This window comes from Hemitrygon akajei, chromosome 7, assembly GCF_048418815.1.
Source record: "Hemitrygon akajei chromosome 7, sHemAka1.3, whole genome shotgun sequence".
In the NCBI taxonomy this organism is placed as follows: domain Eukaryota; kingdom Metazoa; phylum Chordata; class Chondrichthyes; order Myliobatiformes; family Dasyatidae; genus Hemitrygon; species Hemitrygon akajei.
The window spans coordinates 175878218-175896224 of NC_133130.1; the positions used below are offsets into that span (position 1 = coordinate 175878218).

At 44.2% G+C, this 18007-nt stretch overlaps 1 protein-coding gene across 1 annotated transcript in view; it reads left to right on the forward strand.

The window, feature by feature from the left end:
• ttll11 (tubulin tyrosine ligase-like family, member 11) overlaps positions 1-16132 on the forward strand; it is a 217087-nt gene extending 200955 nt beyond the window's left edge. Inside the window, exon 10 of the mRNA XM_073052655.1 lies at positions 15951-16132. Coding sequence (XP_072908756.1) covers positions 15951-16099 — 149 coding nt within the window. The 3' untranslated portion in view covers positions 16100-16132. The remainder of the gene's footprint in view (positions 1-15950) is intronic.
• The last annotated feature ends 1875 nt before the right edge of the window (positions 16133-18007 follow it).

Below are 18007 nucleotides of genomic sequence, written 5' to 3' on the forward strand. Positions count from 1 at the left end.
TGGCCTGAACAACAACTGAACCTCTTGACCATGTGGAATGAGCTTCCAGTAGAAGTGGTAGAGGCAGGTTCAGTATTGTCATTTAAAGTAAAATTGGATAGGTATATGGACAGGAAAGGAATGGAGGGTTATGGGCTGAGTGCAGGTAGGTGGGACTAGGTGAGAGTAAGCGTTCGGCACGGACTAGAAGGGCCGAGATGGCCTGTTTCCGTGCTGTAATTGTTATATGGTTATATAATGTCTGCATGCTTTTATTCATTGAGTTGCTGCCACACGATTAGCTGATTAGATATTAGCATTAACAAGCAGATGCCCAGGCATACCTAATAAAGTGGCCTCTGGGTGTACTTCGATACATAAAAAGAACACATTTCTAAAGGTTACCAAGCAAAGAAACATTGCTGCATGTGCATAAATCACCGAGGCAGGTACGAATCAAAGTGCAGTCAATAAATCTTTGCTAATAGAGGCATGGGGTACAAAAACAAGGAAACAGCCAATGCTCATTCATTCAGAGCATTTCATCCAACACAAGCCAGAGCACCACAGGAAGGATATGGGTCCTAGAAGGGATGGAGAGAGTAATTTGCAGAATTATCTCTATGGTTAGGGATTTCAATTAGATAAATGAAATAAAGTGAGTTTGTTTTCCATTTTGAACCAGTTTATCAAATCACTTCTCAATCTTCTCAGCTGAAGTGATTTGCTCAATTTGTTCGAACTCACAAAAGGTCCAAACAAAAGAAAAATGGAAACTGATGGCTTTGGCAGAAAGGTCAAGAGCCAGAGGATGTGGATTTAAAGTGAACACCAAGGCAGCCAGAGGAAATGCAAGGAAAATTATCATTTAGCAACCAGCCCTGGTCTGGAACTCACTGCCCCTCAAGTTCAGTGGAAATAGATTCAGAGATGCTTGCTGAAGAAAAAGGATTGCAGGGGTACAGTGAAAGGGCTAGACAATGGGACTGATGAGATTGATCTTAAAGAGAGAGCCTGGATCTGATGGGCTGTTTGCCTCCCTCCCCTGATGCCATGCTCCTGTCGATCTAGAAGAGTTACTACATTGGTGTCCTTCATGTTTCCTCCCGAGTACAACCTCTCCACTGAGGAAACAGATCAAAACAGAACATCCTCTCCTATTAATACTGCTAGCTAACAATAAATAACCTCGGAATAATGTGAGAACATAGAACTGTACTGAGCTCTTCGATCTCCAAAGTTTTTTGAGCACCTGAACTGGTTATTTGTTGTTTAACGAGAGTCAATAATTGTTTAGAGTTCCTTGTGTTTTCTCTCAAGCAACTTGCTCTTTGTAATGCAGTATCCTGGGGCTTTATCATGCACCTCAAAGTAGCCCGAAATCTCATCCTCAATAAGGTCACAACCATTGAAGTCAGGCTAACTGGCATATAGTTTCATTTTTTTCTGCCTCCCTTGCTTCTTAAAGAGTGGAATGATATTTGCAATTTCCAGCCCTCCAGAATCTAGTGATTCTTGAAAGATCATTACTAGTGTCTCCACAATCTCTTCAGCCACCTCTTTCAGAACCCTGGGGTGTACACCATCTGGTCCAGGTGACTTACCTACCTTCAAACCTTTTAGCTTCCCAACCACCTTCTTCTTAGTAATAGCAACTACAGTCATTTCTGCCCCAATACTCTCAAATTTCTAGCATCTGCTAGTATCTTCCATATTGTAGACTAATACAAAATTCTTACTAAGTCTGTCCATGATTTCTTTGTCCCCCATTACTATCTCTCCAGTGTCATTTTCCAAAGGTCCAATATTTACTCTTGCCTTTCTTTTACTTTTATCCTGTACATCTGAAAAAAAAACTTTGGTATCCTCTTTGATATTTTCAGCTAGCTTACCTTCGTACTTCATCTTTTCTCTCATTACGCTTTTCGGTTGCTTTCTGTTGGCTTTTAAAAGCCAAATATTACATGCCCTCTTTCACTTTTATGCCATCTTTGACTTCCATTGTCATCAAGTTACTTCATCCTCCCTTTAGAATACTTCATCTTTCCTGTGCTTTTTGAACTTTCCCCAGAAACACCAGCCACTGCTGTTCTGCCATCATCCCTGCTAGTGTCCCCTTCCAATCAACTTTAGCCAGCACCTCTCTCATGCCTCTATAATTCTCTTTACTCCACTTTAACATTGATACTTATGATTTTAGGTTCTCCTTCTCAAACTGCAGGGTCAATTCTATCACATGATGATCACTGCCTCCCAAATTTCCTTCACCTTAAGCTTCCTAATCAAATATGGTTCATTGCACACCACCCAATCCAGAATTGCCTTTCCCCTACTGGGCTCAAGCACAAGTTACTCTAAAAAGCCGTCTCATAGACATTCTACAAATTCCCTCTCTTGGGATCCAGTACCAACCTGATTTTCCCGATCTACCTGTACATTCAAATCCCCCATGATTACATGTCTTTTCTATTTCCCATTGAAATTTATATGCCACATCCTAGCTACTACTTGGGGACTTGTATACAACTCCCATCAGGGTCTTTTTACCCTTGCAATTTCTTAACTCTACTCACAAGGATTCTACATCTTCCAATCTTATGTCACCTCTTTCTAAGGATTTCATGTTTTATCAACAGAGCCACCCCACCCTCTCTGAGCACCAGCCTCTCCTTTTGATACAAGACATATCCTTGGATGTTAAGCTCCTGACTGTGATCATCTGTCAACCATGTCTCTGATGTCCATGAAGTCCTACCTGCTTATCTATAACTTGCACTACAGGATCATCCATCTACCCAGTGAGAAGGATAGATAGGGGACACAGAACCCTTTTTTTCCCAGCTGGAAATGGCAACTTCCAGAGGGCAAAGGTTTAAGGTGAGAGGATTATTTAAAAGGAGATTTACAAGCCAAATTTTTTTCCTGTACACAGATAGTGGTAAGTGCCGGGAGTGGTAGAAGCAGATGTTCTAGCAAGCAGTTTAAGAGGCATTTAGACAGACATATGTACAGAGAGATATGTGCAGGCAGATGGGATTAGTTTAAATTGATATCTTGTCACAGACAACATCAGTCAAAAGACTTCCAATGCTGCACCGTTCTACGTTATTGTTAAGTATCAAGAGACATACTTGGTATCTTCTGAGGAGCCTTTAAACTAATGTTCAAATCCATGCAAAATAATGACTTACAAATTAGTGGCTAGATTATGCTCAATAAAATAAGTGAGCGGTGTTACCAAAATGAACTTACTCCTTGTAAAGGAATTGGCTGAATATGTGGGTTCACTGGCACACACAACAAACTATGTTTTGATGCACGAAGAATTGATCATTAATGCAACCAGGCAACAGGTTCCATTTTGATGGTCATACCCCCAAACCCAAGCACTGACAGCCACCTGTCCAGGTTTTCCACCAGTGGTCAGCATGTGGCCAGAATTCCACACCGTCTCTCAGTCTTACCCAAACCACGAAGGCATTATGGAATCTCTGCTCTCTGGGTGCTCAGGTTCAACAAGGGACTGCAGATGTCATGCCTGGAGTAAAAATCCATCTACCTACCAGCCATACTCTATACCCCACTGGCTCTCCTATTCCCTCCTTAAAAAGGATCCATCTTCCCTTCCTTATGTGGCTCCTCATCACCTCCCTTATCAGATTCCTGCATATTCAGCTTCTGGTATCTCCACTTCCAGCCCTTGTCCCAACCACCACCCTCACCACCACCCCCAACTCCACCTATCACCACAGGTCAGTGTCTCGTAACTCCAAGCCTGCCTGCCTTCTCCCTGACTCCCATCTGCCCATCTCCATCCTCACCTGGTTCCAGCTATCACCTCCTCCTCCTCACCTCTATCAGTCCTGGTGCAGTTTCTCAACGTCACGCATCCCGCTGCCTCCACAGTTGGTGCCTGACCCACTGAGTTCTTCCAGCAGTTTACCATGTGGTCCATGTCACAGTAATGCAGGGATGTAATGAGCAAGGCAGCTGTAACCTTGGTGGAGATCACAGGTATAACAGAGGTTTAACTGATAAATTACACGAGCTCAAACAAATCTCAGCCCAAACTAATTGCCAATAAAGAGAAATCAAATTAGACATTTCAGTAGAGTGGTTTATAAAGTCAATCTCCTAAATGCCATTAAACATATCTCAAGGAAAAATCTATATATTTTAAGAATATTGACTTTCTGACCATTGATTAAATATGAATGAGAACAGTACACAATAATTCTTCTTGTTAATTCAATCCAAAATTAAAAGATGAAAAAGTAACAAAATTTGTTTCAATGCTTATTTATAAACCCTGCATATCTGGAATTCATAAATATGAATGTTTTGATATTCAAACACAATTTGTCACATTAAAGTAAATATAATCAGTATTTAAGACAAGGGCAGTATTTTTAATATAGGTAGAATTTTTGAAAGTCATTTATCATAATAGATAAAATTTAATATATTTGACAGCCTTTTTGCTCGATTGTTTTTGATGAAAATTGTATTTCTAGTCTTGGCAACTTAATTGTCTGTGCCTGAATTATTGCTGAAGTGGGAACAGACCTTTAACTTTCCATCTGTGCCCTCAAAATGGTGTCATCGATTGTCCGCCCATTATGCATGCCATTGCCAATCAAAAATCAGGCGTGCGGGGGGATTTAAAAATATGCAGGCAATCTGCTTTGTTTTACACGTGCACTGCAAGCTGACAAGCCACAGAGGAACTCGAAATCCTTGAGATTCTAGTGTAACCCAGTTTGAGTTGTACTGAAGTTGTGGTTGAGTAGTAATCTAACTACCTATCCAGTCATACCAAAGGGTTTCGGCCCAAAACATCGACTGTACTTTTTTCCCCACAGATGTTGCCTGGCCTGCTGAGTTCCTCCTGCATTTTGTGTGTGCTGCACCTATCCAGAAACACTTACACACACACACACACACACACACACACACACACACACACACACACACACACACACACACACACACACACACACACACACACACACACACACACACACACACACACACACACACACACACGATGCTGGAAGAACTCATCAAGTCAGGCAGAATCTATAGAAAAGAGTGAACAGTTGACATTTCGGGCCAAGCCCCTCCTTCGGGACTGAGAAGGAAGGGGGAACATGCCTGAATAAAAAGATGGGGGGGTGGGGGGAGAAGAGGGGAAAAGAGGCTGACTGGAAGGTGACAGGTGAAGCCAAGTGAGCGAGAAGGTAAAGGGCTGGAGAAGAAAGAATCTGACAGGAGGGGAGAGTGGACAACAGGAGAAGGGGAATGAGGAGGGAGACCCGGGGGGAGGTAATAGGCAGGTGAGTTGAAGTAAAATGTTAGAGCAGGGAGTAGAGGAAGAGGGGAGGGGAGCTTTTGATCACTGGTAGGAGAAATTGATATTTATGTCATCAGGTTGGAGGGTACCCAGACAGAATATAAGGTGTTGCTCCTCCACCCTGGCACAAGATGGATCAACATGTTGGAACAAGAGTGGAAAATGGAATTTTTTTAAAGTAACGGTTTGTATTAATATTTTCTACAGTACAAACTCTTCACAGGACTATGGCCAAAATAAAGACCCCACCAAGCCACCAAGGAGGTGAGCAAAGCCAGGACTTCAAACCTTGGCCACTGAAGGCACAGTCATAGAGAGATAACGCATGGAAACAGGCCATTTGGCCCATTCAGTCTGTGCTGATAAGCGATCACCCACTTACAAGGCAACCTCTGTCAAAGACCCTCACCATCCAGCTCCCCTTAGCCATCTGACTTGAAGATAGTGGAAAGGGACAAGTCAATCCTTGCAGGGTTGCAAGCACCTGATCTGATTACAGAGGGATTAAACAATGTTATTCAATTAATCTATTTGCTTATTAAGATGCAGCACCCTGGCACCCTACAAGCCATGCTGCCCAGTGACCCCAAGCCTAATAGAGGAAACCCACATGGTCGTACGAACTCCTTCCAGACAGGCGGGAATTGAACCCGGATAGCTTGTATTGTAAGCCATTGTGCTCACCCCTGCACTACCGTGCTGCCCTGCTCACCCCTGCACTACCGTGCTGCCCTGCTCACCCCTTACACTACCGTGCTGCCCTGCTCACCCTTACACTACCGTGCTGCCCTGCTCACCCTTACACTACCGTGCTGCCCTGCTCACCCCTGCACTACCGTGCTGCCCTGCTCACCCCTACACTACCGTGCTGCCCTGCTCACCCCTACACTACCGTGCTGCCCTGCTCACCCCTGCACTACCGTGCTGCCCTGCTCACCCTTACACTACCGTGCTGCCCTGCTCACCCCTACACTACCGTGCTGCCCTGCTCACCCTTACACTACCGTGCTGCCCTGCTCACCCCTACACTACCGTGCTGCCCTGCTCACCCCTGCACTACCGTGCTGCCCTGCTCACCCCTTGCACTACCGTGCTGCCCTGCTCACCCCTGCACTACCGTGCTGCCCTGCTCACCCTTGCACTACCGTGCTGCCCTGCTCACCCCTGCACTACCGTGCTGCCCTGCTCACCCTTACACTACCGTGCTGCCCTGCTCACCCCTACACTACCGTGCTGCCCTGCTCACCCCTACACTACCGTGCTGCCCTGCTCACACCTACACTACCGTGCTGCCCTGCTCACCCCTGCACTACCGTGCTGCCCTGCTCACCCTTACACTACCGTGCTGCCCTGCTCACCCCTGCACTACCGTGCTGCCCTGCTCACCCCTACTCTACCGGGCTGCCCTGCTCACCCTTACACTACCGTGCTGCCCTGCTCACACCTACACTACCGTGCTGCCCTGCTCACACCTACACTACCGTGCTGCCCTGCTCACCCCTGCACTACCGTGCTGCCCTGCTCACCCCTGCACTACCGTGCTGCCCTGCTCACATCTACACTACCGTGCTGCCCTGCTCACCCTTACACTACCGTGCTGCCCTGCTCACACCTGCACTACCGTGCTGCCCAGCTCACCCTTACACTACCGTGCTGCCCTGCTCACCCCTACACTACCGTGCTGCCCTGCTCACCCCTACACTACCGTGCTGCCCTGATTTCACTGGGTCAAAGGCAGTGAGTCTAGCGCTTCTTGGATGTGGCCATTCCATTGATACACTTGTGATGTGTCCTACCACATCTGATAAGTTTCCAATATCCGCTATTGAAATAGAAAACGAGCTAACCCTCTTCAAAACAGATGTGCCGGAGGAGATGCCAGTTAAAAACATCTGTAATAATAGAAAGCACATCTCTGTACTGGGTCTATCTGCTGACAGATCTGAAAACGTGTGATGGCCTCTTGCTCTAAAATTGAACCTTTGCTTCAGGCTCCAATCCATTGCTGTCACCTCCTTTCAGTGAGGAGAGCAGGAAGCAGTACACACGGGCAGCAAAGTGGGGAATGAACACAAAAGATCTCTGCTGCTTTTAAAACGTGTCTTGATTTCTGACCAGGCTTTTCCAGACATTGTTCCCGGGAGTGATGTTTTTGATTGATTGATCTGATGTATTCTTTGACCTTATTTCTCAGCCCACAAAGAAAATTCAGCATTCCTAGCTCCACTCGATTGACTGTTTAACGCTACACTGCACAGATGGCCCCGTGTCCATTAGAGTGGGCATATGCAATTTTTATGGTCTAAGTTTAGTAACCAGTTGTAACATTTAGTGTGTATGCCTTGGGGAGCAATGCACTGGTACAATTGAGTGCAGTCACCGCTTGCTTCTTGTTCACCGTCTCTAAATGCTGTTAATTCTGTTTCTAAATTAACGCTTAACAACCCAGCATCCGGAAAAAGGTACCAGTTTTGTTTATCAAAACTATTTCAATAATTCTTTAAAATTTCCACTACCAATTTTTTTCAAATATACAACGAATTAGTTAGTTGGGGGATTAAAAATCACAAGATGACCTCCTGAATAAGCAGCTGAGCACCCTTTCAAACAGGCTCATTCAGCTCTGCTGTCACAAGGATCGTCACAGAAAATCTTTCCTACCAAATGCAATAAGAATATACAACAGTTCATCCCTGTGTGACAGGAGACCGCACATCATGGTCTCTGCTTTATTATTTCGTACGTTATTGTTGTACATTGGTAAATTATTATTGTGTATATTATTATTCTGGACTTCATTGTGAGTTAAGTCTGCTAAATGTGTTTGTAAATGTTGCTGCTGTAACAAAAGAATTTCCCACTCATGATCAATACTTATTATTATTAAATATTTTTTATTTAGAGATGCAGCACAGTAACAGGTCATTCTGGCCCAATGAGTCCACTCTGCCTAATCACACTTATGTGACCAATTAACCTACAGACCCCTGCGTCTGTGCAATGTGGGACAGAACTGGAGCTCCCGGAGCCCATGGGGAGAATGTACAAACTCCTTACAGGTGGTGGTGGGAATTGAACCCAGGCCGCTGGTGCTGCACAGTGTTGCAGCTCCTTAAAACTCTGCTGTAGGAGGTCATCGCCAGTCCACAAAAATGCCGGGGGTCGCAGTCAGATCAGCCATTAAGTCAGGGAATGAATGACTTTGTCTCCTCCTAATTATCTACTTGCATCAACTTCCTAGCTCTTCATTGGCCACTAGGGGCATTGTGAACGTTTGAAGGACGCTCCAGAAACCCAAGTCTGTACTTCTTAAAGGAGAATACAATCTCTGGAACTCTCCAGGGTACTTCAAGGATCTTGTGGTTCCTTTTTTTTAATATATAAAAGGAGTCCAGGTCACTCATAAGGTCAAGAGTAAAGTTCACACCAAGCCACATCAGTCATTATAACCGTATAACAATTACAGCACGGAAACAGGCCATCTTGGCCCTTCTAGTCCGTGCCGAACGCTTACTCTCACCTAGTTCCACCAACCTGCACTCAGCCCATAACCCTCCATTCCTTTCCTGCCCATACACCTATCCAATTTTTTTTAAAAATGACAATATCGAACCTGCCTCTACCACTTCCACTGGAAGCTCGTTCCACACAGCTACCACTCTGAGTAAAGAAGTTCCCCCTTGTGTTACCTCTAAACTTTTGCCCCTTAACTCTCAACTCATGTCCTCTTGTTTGAATCTCCCCTACTCTCAATGGAAAAAGCCTATCCACATCAACTCTATCTATACCCCTCATAATTTTAAATACCTCTATCAGGTCCCCCCTCAACCTTCTACGCTCCAAAGAATAAAGACCTAACTTGTTCAACCTTTCTCTGCAAGTTAGGTGCTGAAACCCAGGTAACATTATGAGGTGAGCAAAAGTTCACTCTAAGCCAGAACTTTAAATCTTGGCCGCTGAAGCCACTGTCAAAGAGAGATGATACATGGAAACAGGCCATTTGGCCCATTCAGGATGTGCTGATCACTCATTTACAAGGCAACATGTGTCAAAGACTCTCACCATCCGGCTCCTCTTCATACCTTGCAGATGGCAGAAAGTGGTGGAGGCACTGGGAGATGAGTCGCTCCTTACAGGGTTGCAAGAGTCTGACCTTCAGTGTTTATATGGCTGGTCTGATTCAGGTCGAGTGAAGCAATGGTAATGTCACTGAGTGCAGGCAGTGAGACCAGCCGCACTCAGTAATACAGAGAAAAACAGTAGTATTATTGCTATTTTTCTCCTCAAAAATTATTGGGTGAAGAGCATACCAACCCTTTACAGGCAGCAGCTTGACAATCGAAGGTTCGCTTCATCCAGAACAAGAATATCCCAGTGGCCAACCATTTTAATTCCAATCCCCATCCCCATTCTTATACGTCAGCATATGGACTCCTTTACTGCCACAATGAGGCCACTGACAGGTCGGAGGAGCAACACCTCATATTCCATTTCAGATCCTCCAACCTGATGACATAATTTCGATTTCTCTAATTTCCAGTATTTTTCCCTCTCCTCCTTCCCTCTCATTTCATTCCCCATTCTGGCTCTCCTTGTACCTCTTCTCCTTACCTGCCTATCACCTTCCCCGTTGCCCCTCCTCCTTCCCTTTCTCCCATGCTGCTCTCCAATCAGATTCCTCCTTTTTCTAACTATCTCCTCCCAGATTCTCACTTTATCCCCCTCTTCCCCATCTACCTGGAGGGATATAGACAGTGTGTAGGCAGAAGGGGTTAGTTTAATTAGGCATTTAATTTCTAGTTTAATTAGTTCACCACAACTTTGTGGGCTAAAGGCCTGTTCCTATGCTGTTCTGTTCTAAATTTACCTTCTTGTTTATTTGTTTTACCTGCACGCTAATATCCTGGGCTTCATATACAAAGGGCCCCCAGATCCTTCTGAACAAAAGCATCCTGTGGTCCCTCTTCATTCTGATCCAGATTCTCTGGACCAAAGCAGAATTCCACATTTTACTCCAAATACCAAGTATTTGTCCATTTATTAACAGTTTCAGGAGCCCTCTGTGATCTCTGGCTTCTTCATACCTGTAAGAATGTCGTGTGGCACGTGGCCAAGTGGTTAAGGCGTTGGTCTAGTGATCTGCGTGTTGTGTCCTTGAGCAAGGCACTTAACCACACATTGGTCTGCGACGACACCGGTGCCAAGTTGTATGGGTCCTAATGCCCTTCCCTTGGACAACATCGGTGGCGTGGAGAGGGGAGACTTGCAGCTTGGGCAACTGCAGGTCTTCCATACAACCTTGCCCAGACCTCAGTCATCATCAAAAATCGATGGACAGCTGAGGAGAAGAGCCATGTATCTAATTTCTATCTGTATTGTATTTGATTTTGCATTTATTACAGGGTCATGTGGGTTGGGACATGGTAGAAGCAAGGAGTTTAGTTGTGTATTCATGTCTTGTCTTTGAGGTTAGTCTAGTTTGGGTAGAGCTAAGGGAGTGAGCAGAGGCTGATATCTTTTCTCATTGAACGCTTAAAATTGCTTAAGTAGCCTTAAATGGGTTTGAATATTCCTGAATACATTTAAGAATGCTTGACTTAATATGCCAAAGGTGTTTATTTCATTAGTTCGTTAGTTTTAGTTTCATTAGTTTTTTTTCCCTTCAAGATGGTTGTCTTGCTAGTTCTTTGAATTTAGAACTTCATTATTGAATTGGATAGCACATCATATATCATACCTCCCCACCCCGTGTCTCTAAACAGTAACCGCTACAATACCCTTTGCTCTCTTAGCAAAATTAAACTCGGAGAACACTTTATCAAATATTTTTACAGTATAATTATTAATTATAATGAATGGCATTTCATTTTTATACTATCTGTCCTTTTCATTCTTCTTTGTTTACAGTCGTCCAGCTCGAAAAAGGCCCTTCGGCCTAACTTGTTCATGCTGTTCCATCTGCCCCTCTAAACGTCTCTTATCCAGTACATCACTTATCCTCTTACCTAGCTGGCTTATAAATGTGGTTCATGTGCCCAGCGCAAGCACTGTTTCTGGTTGCTCATTCCAAATACACAGCACCCTCTGAAGAAGATGCCTCCAATATCCCTTTGAAATCTCTCGCCTCTGGTGTTACACTGATGTGATGGAAAATAACTGGTTCTTTGAGTCTCAACAGTAGAGGCCTGGACACACACAGTTTTAATAATAAGGAATGTATTTACAAGGGGAAGTCGGGTCAACACAAGCAACTACAATATTCTAACAAAAAAACGTTTAGGGTTAACACGTGTGGGGAAGGTCGGGTCGGCTGTACAATCCACAGAAAGAGGTGTGGGGACAGGGTACGGTTACACAATCAAAGAACAAGGGAAAAGCACTACAACAGCTATCCCCCTTGACCTTGGGTAGCCACGGCTCCCTTACCAGGACAAACGATAGACCTTCCCAAACATAAATCAATGCACTTACCTTCAATGAGGTGGTCTGTAAGAGAGACTGAGCCAGGCACGTCTCACCTTTTAAAGCATGGGGCTGGGCGCGATAATCCAATTAAGGTGACCAATAATTTAGGTGTGCATTGATTAGTTGGGAGGGACCAAATGTTGATTGGCATGTGGTGTGTCCTCCGACCAGCCAGGTGGCAGTGCATCTGTCACGTGGCCGGTATCTCTGGATACATACACCTGTGCCCTCTTGTTTTTCACACCCCCTCCCTGGGGAAAAAAGTCTATGCCCCTCATGATCTATGTACCCTCATCAGGTCACTCCTTAAACTCCCAAGTTCCAAGGTATAAAGTCCTAGTCTGCAGAACCTCACTTGTAACTCAGGCCTCCAAGTCCAGGTAACATGCTGGCAAATCCTTAATTAATGGTGAAAGAATCATAAGAAACACCTCTTCTTATTTGAAGAGTGGGTCTTCAGGGATGCACTAAGGACAAAGGCACATTCTGCAGAGCGGCCAAGGATGTAGTGTCCAGTGATAATGTTAAGATTGCTCCAAGTAACTGTTCCACATAGTCACTACCATGTCCCTACAACTAACCAATACTGACCCCTGTTCATAAAATCCTGATGATTCCGCCCTCCCCACCACTGAGCACATCTACACAGAGCATTGTCGCAGGAAAGCAGCATCTGTCATCAAGCACCCCCACCACCCAGGCTGCGCTCTCCTCTCACTGCTGCCATCAGGAAGAAAGTACAGGAGCCTCAGGACCTACACCACCAAGTTCAGGAACAGTTATTACCCCTCAACCATCAGGCTCTTGAACCAGAGGGGATAATTCCACTCACTCCAACACTGAACTATTCCCATAATCTATGGACTAATTTTCAAGGGCTCTTCATCTCATGCCCTTGATATTCATTCTTTATTAATTATTATTATTAATGTACTTGTTGTAATATTTGCACAGTTTGTTGTCTTTCTGCACATTGGTTGTTAGTCCGTCTTGTTGTGTGTGGTCTTCCATTGATTGTGTATCCTTGTATTTACTGTGAATGTCTGCAAATGAATGAATCTCAGGGTTGTAAATGGTGACATATGCTACCCTGAGAAGCATGCCAGTGCCTCTACTTCATTAGGAGTTTGTAGAGATTCGACATGACATCTAAAACTTTGACAAACTTCAACTGATGTGTAGTGGAGAGTATATTGACTGGCTGCATCACAGCCTGGTATGGAAACACCAATGCCTTTGAATGGAAAATGCTACAAAATGTAGTGGATCTGGTCCAGTACATCAAGGGTAAAGTCCTCCCAACCATTGAAAACATCTACATGAAACACTGTCACAGGAAAGCAGCATCCATCATCAGAGATCCTACCACCCAGATCATGCTCTCTTCTCGCTATCAAGTAGAAGGTACAACAGCTTCAGGACTCACAGCACCAGGTTTAAGAGCAGTTACTACCCCTCAGCCATCAGGCTCTTGAATAAAAGAGGATAACGACATTCAACTTCTCTTGCCCCACCATTGAAATATTCTTGCAACCAATGATCTCACATTCAAGGACTCTTTATCTCATTATCTCATGTTCTCGTTATTTATTGCTATTTGTTTATATTTGCATTTGCACAGTTTGTTGACTTCTGGACACTGGTTGATCTTTCATTGATCCTGTTATAGTTACTATTCTATAGATTTGTTGAGCATGCCCACAGGGAAATGAATCTTAGGGTTGCATTTGGAGACATATGTGTACTTTGATAATAAATATTGATGCAGCTCTAAAGAAGGCAAGACAGCGGCTATACTTCATTAAGAGTTTGAAGAGATTTAATATGTCAACAAATACACTCAAAAACATCTACAGATGTATCTTGGAGAGCATTCTGACAGGCTGCATCACTGTCTGGTATGGGGAGGGAGGGGGGGCTTCTGCACAGGACCGAAAGGAGCTGCAGAGGGTTGTAAACCTAGTCAGCTCCATCTTGGGTACTAGCCTACAAAGCACCCAGGACATCTTCAGGGAGCAGTGCCTCAGAAAGGCAGCGTTCATTATGAAGGACCTCCAGCACCCAGGGCATGGCCTTTTCTCACTGTTACCATCAGGAAGGAGGTACAAAAGCCTGAAGGCAGACACTCAGCAATTCAGGAACAGCTTCTTCCTCTCTGCCATCCAATTCCTAAATGGACGTTGAACCCATGAACACTACCTCACTTTTTAATATACTTTAGAATAGACTAGAAGAATAGAAACATAGATAGAAAACCTACAGCACAGTGCAGGCCCTTCGGCTCACAAAGCTGTGCCGAACCCTAAATTACTTAGGGTTACCCATAGCCCTCTATTTTTCTAAGCTCTATGTACCTATCCAGGAGTCTCTTAAAAGACCCCCACCACCATTACTGCCAGCCTATTCCATGCACTCACCACTCTCTGCATAAAAAACTTACCCCTGACATCTTCTCTGTACTTACTTCCAAGCGCCTTAAAACTGTGCCCTCTCATGTTAGCCTTCTCAGCCCTGGGCAAAAGCCTCTGACTATCCACACAATCAATGCCCCTCATCATCTTCTACACCTCTCATCCTCCGTCGCTCCAAGGAGAAAAGGCCGAGTTCACTCAACCTGTTCTCATAAGGCATGCTCCCCAATCCGGCATCATTATTTATGTTTTTGCATGATTTTTAATCTGTTCAATATGCGTATACTAAATTTGATTTACTTATTTATTTTTTCTTCTAAATTATGCATTGAATTGAATTGCTGCTGCTAAGTTAACAGATTTCATGACACATGCAGGTGATAGCTGATTCTGACTTTACTCAGAACTTTGAACTCTGGTTGCTTGATATATTTGCACGTAGTTCACTTGTGACTTTTATTTTTGTCTTCTTTAATATTTATTTAGAGATATAGCATGGAATAGGTCCTTCCAGCCCTTCGAACCACACCAGCAGCAACTCCTGAAAAACACAAATTAACTCGAATCTGAAACAAGAGAAAATCCGCAGACTGTGGGAATCAAAGTAACACACACAAAATGCTGGAGGAACTCAGCAGGCCAGGCAGCCATCTAAGGAAGAGATGAAGGTCTTGGCCTGAAACGTCAACTCCTTCCCGTAGATGCTGCCTGGCCTGCTGAGCTCCCCCAGCATTTAGTGTGTGTTAACCTGAATCTAATCACCGGATAATTTACAATGTCCAATGAACCTACCTGGAATGTTTTTGGACTGTGGGAGGAATCTGGAGGACTTGGAGAAAACTCTCGCATTCCATGGGGGGGGGGGGGGGGGGGAACGGGACATACAGAGACTCCGGGATTGAACTCCAAACTCCGAAATCCCGAGCTGTAATAAAATCCCTACATTACCCTGACGCCCAAATAATAAAGCAAAGAAGCAACTTATAAACAGCAAGCCCTTGTGAGCCAATATTCTTGCAGTCTAATTTCAAGTCTATTGTTTCTAACTACTTTTGTTAACGAATAATGAAAAAAAATGCAAATCCCTTTCTTAGCTTTTAAACTATAAATACATTCATTGACTCTTTGTGATTCTTTACAGGCTTTATGTTAAAACCTTTAGCAGCTAAAATAAGAACTGTCATTTGGTTGCCAGGGCATTTCTGGGACTTGTGTAGAGGGGATTATCGGCTCTTAAGTGACTCTCTTAGAATAGAACCCAATTTACTTGATGATCTCAGTGTTGAAGAGCAAGTAGTTTACCTTTCAATGGAATTTTAAAGCTTTATGAACAACATCCTACAAAGTAAAACATAAGTAAGATCATTTAGTCTAATAAGATAAAGGGGAAAAAACTTTCTTCTGATTTATTTATCACGGTCATTGGGAGAAAAATAGGTTACATTTATCTTTAGACTTCACTTGCTTATTGAAGCTACATTTTATAGCATGCTGTTCATTATCTGGGATGTGAGGATCCATCATGATAGATTACAATGACTCCACTGGGAAAGGTGCTTTGAAATGGGTTGTAAAGATGCAGTCGTGTTGCTTTCTTTAACACAGCGTTTACAATGTCAGTGGAACATATCTGATATCCATAAGCCATTCAAAATGATTTTCAATTAGTAGAATTATTATTATATTGTTGAATTCATTATTATTAATGGTTGATCATTTTTCCTGTCATTACTGGAAATAAGCGGCTGCATCACGGAGCAACGCAATCAGAATTCTGGAAGTCGAGGAATTGGGAAGCTCTGCGCGTCTGCTGGGAAGTCAAAGGCTCAACGTCTGTGAATCCATAAGAGCCCTGAACGCTGAGGCCAAAGGCAGCCTGTCCTGGGGTTAGAGGGCTGTATGTGTGTGCAGGTGGGTGCGTGGAAGAGGGGGGTGAACTGAGTTTATTTTGCTGCTGTTGCTTGGTTGCTTGGCATGTTCTGTGTTGCCCCTCCAAGGTGGCCGTGCTGTGCTGGAGTGTGTGGTGACACTTGCGGGCTGCCCCCAGCACATCCTTGGCTATGTTGGTTGTTAACACAAACGACACATTTCACGATATTTTTCCATCTACCTGTGATAAATAAATCTGAATCTGAAAAAAGCATGTTCCATTTGTGATCATTTCAATTTTGTGTCATTTATTAAGATCAGAGAGGCAATATCTAGGTACTACTTAAAGCTCAGAGCTTGTGGTTACAATGCCATTATACAAATTAAAAGTGTTCATTTAAATTCCCAGTAATATCAAATGTGATGTGTTCATATATGAATTCCCTGTTATTTCTGTCAACAATTGATCTGTAATGCCACTGACTGACACTGTTTGTAACAATATCTAAGAAACGGTATCAGAATAGAGGAAGGGGCTGCTGGAATATGAATTACAAACAGTGAAGTTTGTTCAGTCTAGTGTTTGAAATGTCAAAGCATAAGCTGAAACATTTAAGTTTCTTTATTTCTTTGAAGAAAGGTGCGCCGTTTTCTCATAGTTATTTTCCATTTGTTCCTTGGCCAAGATTTTCTTCATCACTTGTGAACACAATGCTGTCTGGCTCATTGCCCTTCCCCACATCACATCGTACATTGGTCACTGCCTGTACACTTTACAGGACTGGTTACATCTGCCTACTTATTCCTTCCTTTCCCACCATTGAGGTAGAGCTCCCAAAATTCACAGTATTTTCTTTCACAACTTAGAACAGAGAGCACTACAGCACCACAAAGAGCCTTCAGCCCACAATATTGTGCCAAACTTATAACCCGCTCTACGATCAGTCTAACCTTCCCTCCTACATAACCCTCCATTTTTTATCATCCATATGCCTATCTAAGAGTTTCTTAACTGCCCCTAATGGATCTGCCTTTACTTCCTCTCCTGGCATCATGTTTCATGCATCTTCCCCTCTCTGGGTGAGAAAGCCTTACCTCTGACATCACCCTCCGCCCCCACCCAAAACCTCCAATCACCTGAAAATTATGTCCCCTTGTATTAGCCATTTCTGCTTTGGGAATAAGTCTCTGACTGTCAGTGGACAATCTATGGTGGACACCTCTACCAAGTCACATCTCATTCCACCTCCCGCCTCCCCACCATGTGCTCACACCACCTGCAAACGTTGCCAACTCCATCTCTGCAACTACCTCCAAGTTCACCGATGCACTGGTGGGCCAACTCCAGTGTTGTCTCCCAGGCCCACGTCCCCGGTGTTGAGGTCCCAGTCACAGTACGATACAGAGCAGCGTATCAGTTAACGCGATGCCTGACTGTGCCAGTGATTAGGTTTTTCAATTCCTGCCGCTCTCTGGTAGGAGTTTGTACGTTCTTCCCATGGCCACCTGGGTTTTCTCCCACATTCCAAAGACATATGGGTTACGGTTAGTACACTGTGGGCACGCTACATTGGTGCTGGAAGCGTGGCAACACTTGCGGGCTGCCCCCAGCACTTCCTCGGAGTGGGTTGGTGGTCGACGCAAACAATGTTTTTCACTGAATGTTTTGATGTGCCTCTGACAAATAAAACTTATCTTTTGCAACACACACAAAATGCTGGAGGAGCTCAGCAGGTCAGGCAAGGTCTACGGAAATGAAGAGACAGTCGACGAATCAGGCTGAGAGCCTTCTTCAGGACTGGAAAAGAAGGTGGAAGACTCCAGGATGAGAGGTCGTGGGGGAGGGGAAGGAGGCTATATAGAAGGTGATTAGTGAAGCTGGGTGGGAGGGAAAGATAAAGGGCTAGAGAAGGAGAAGCGAGTGGACCAT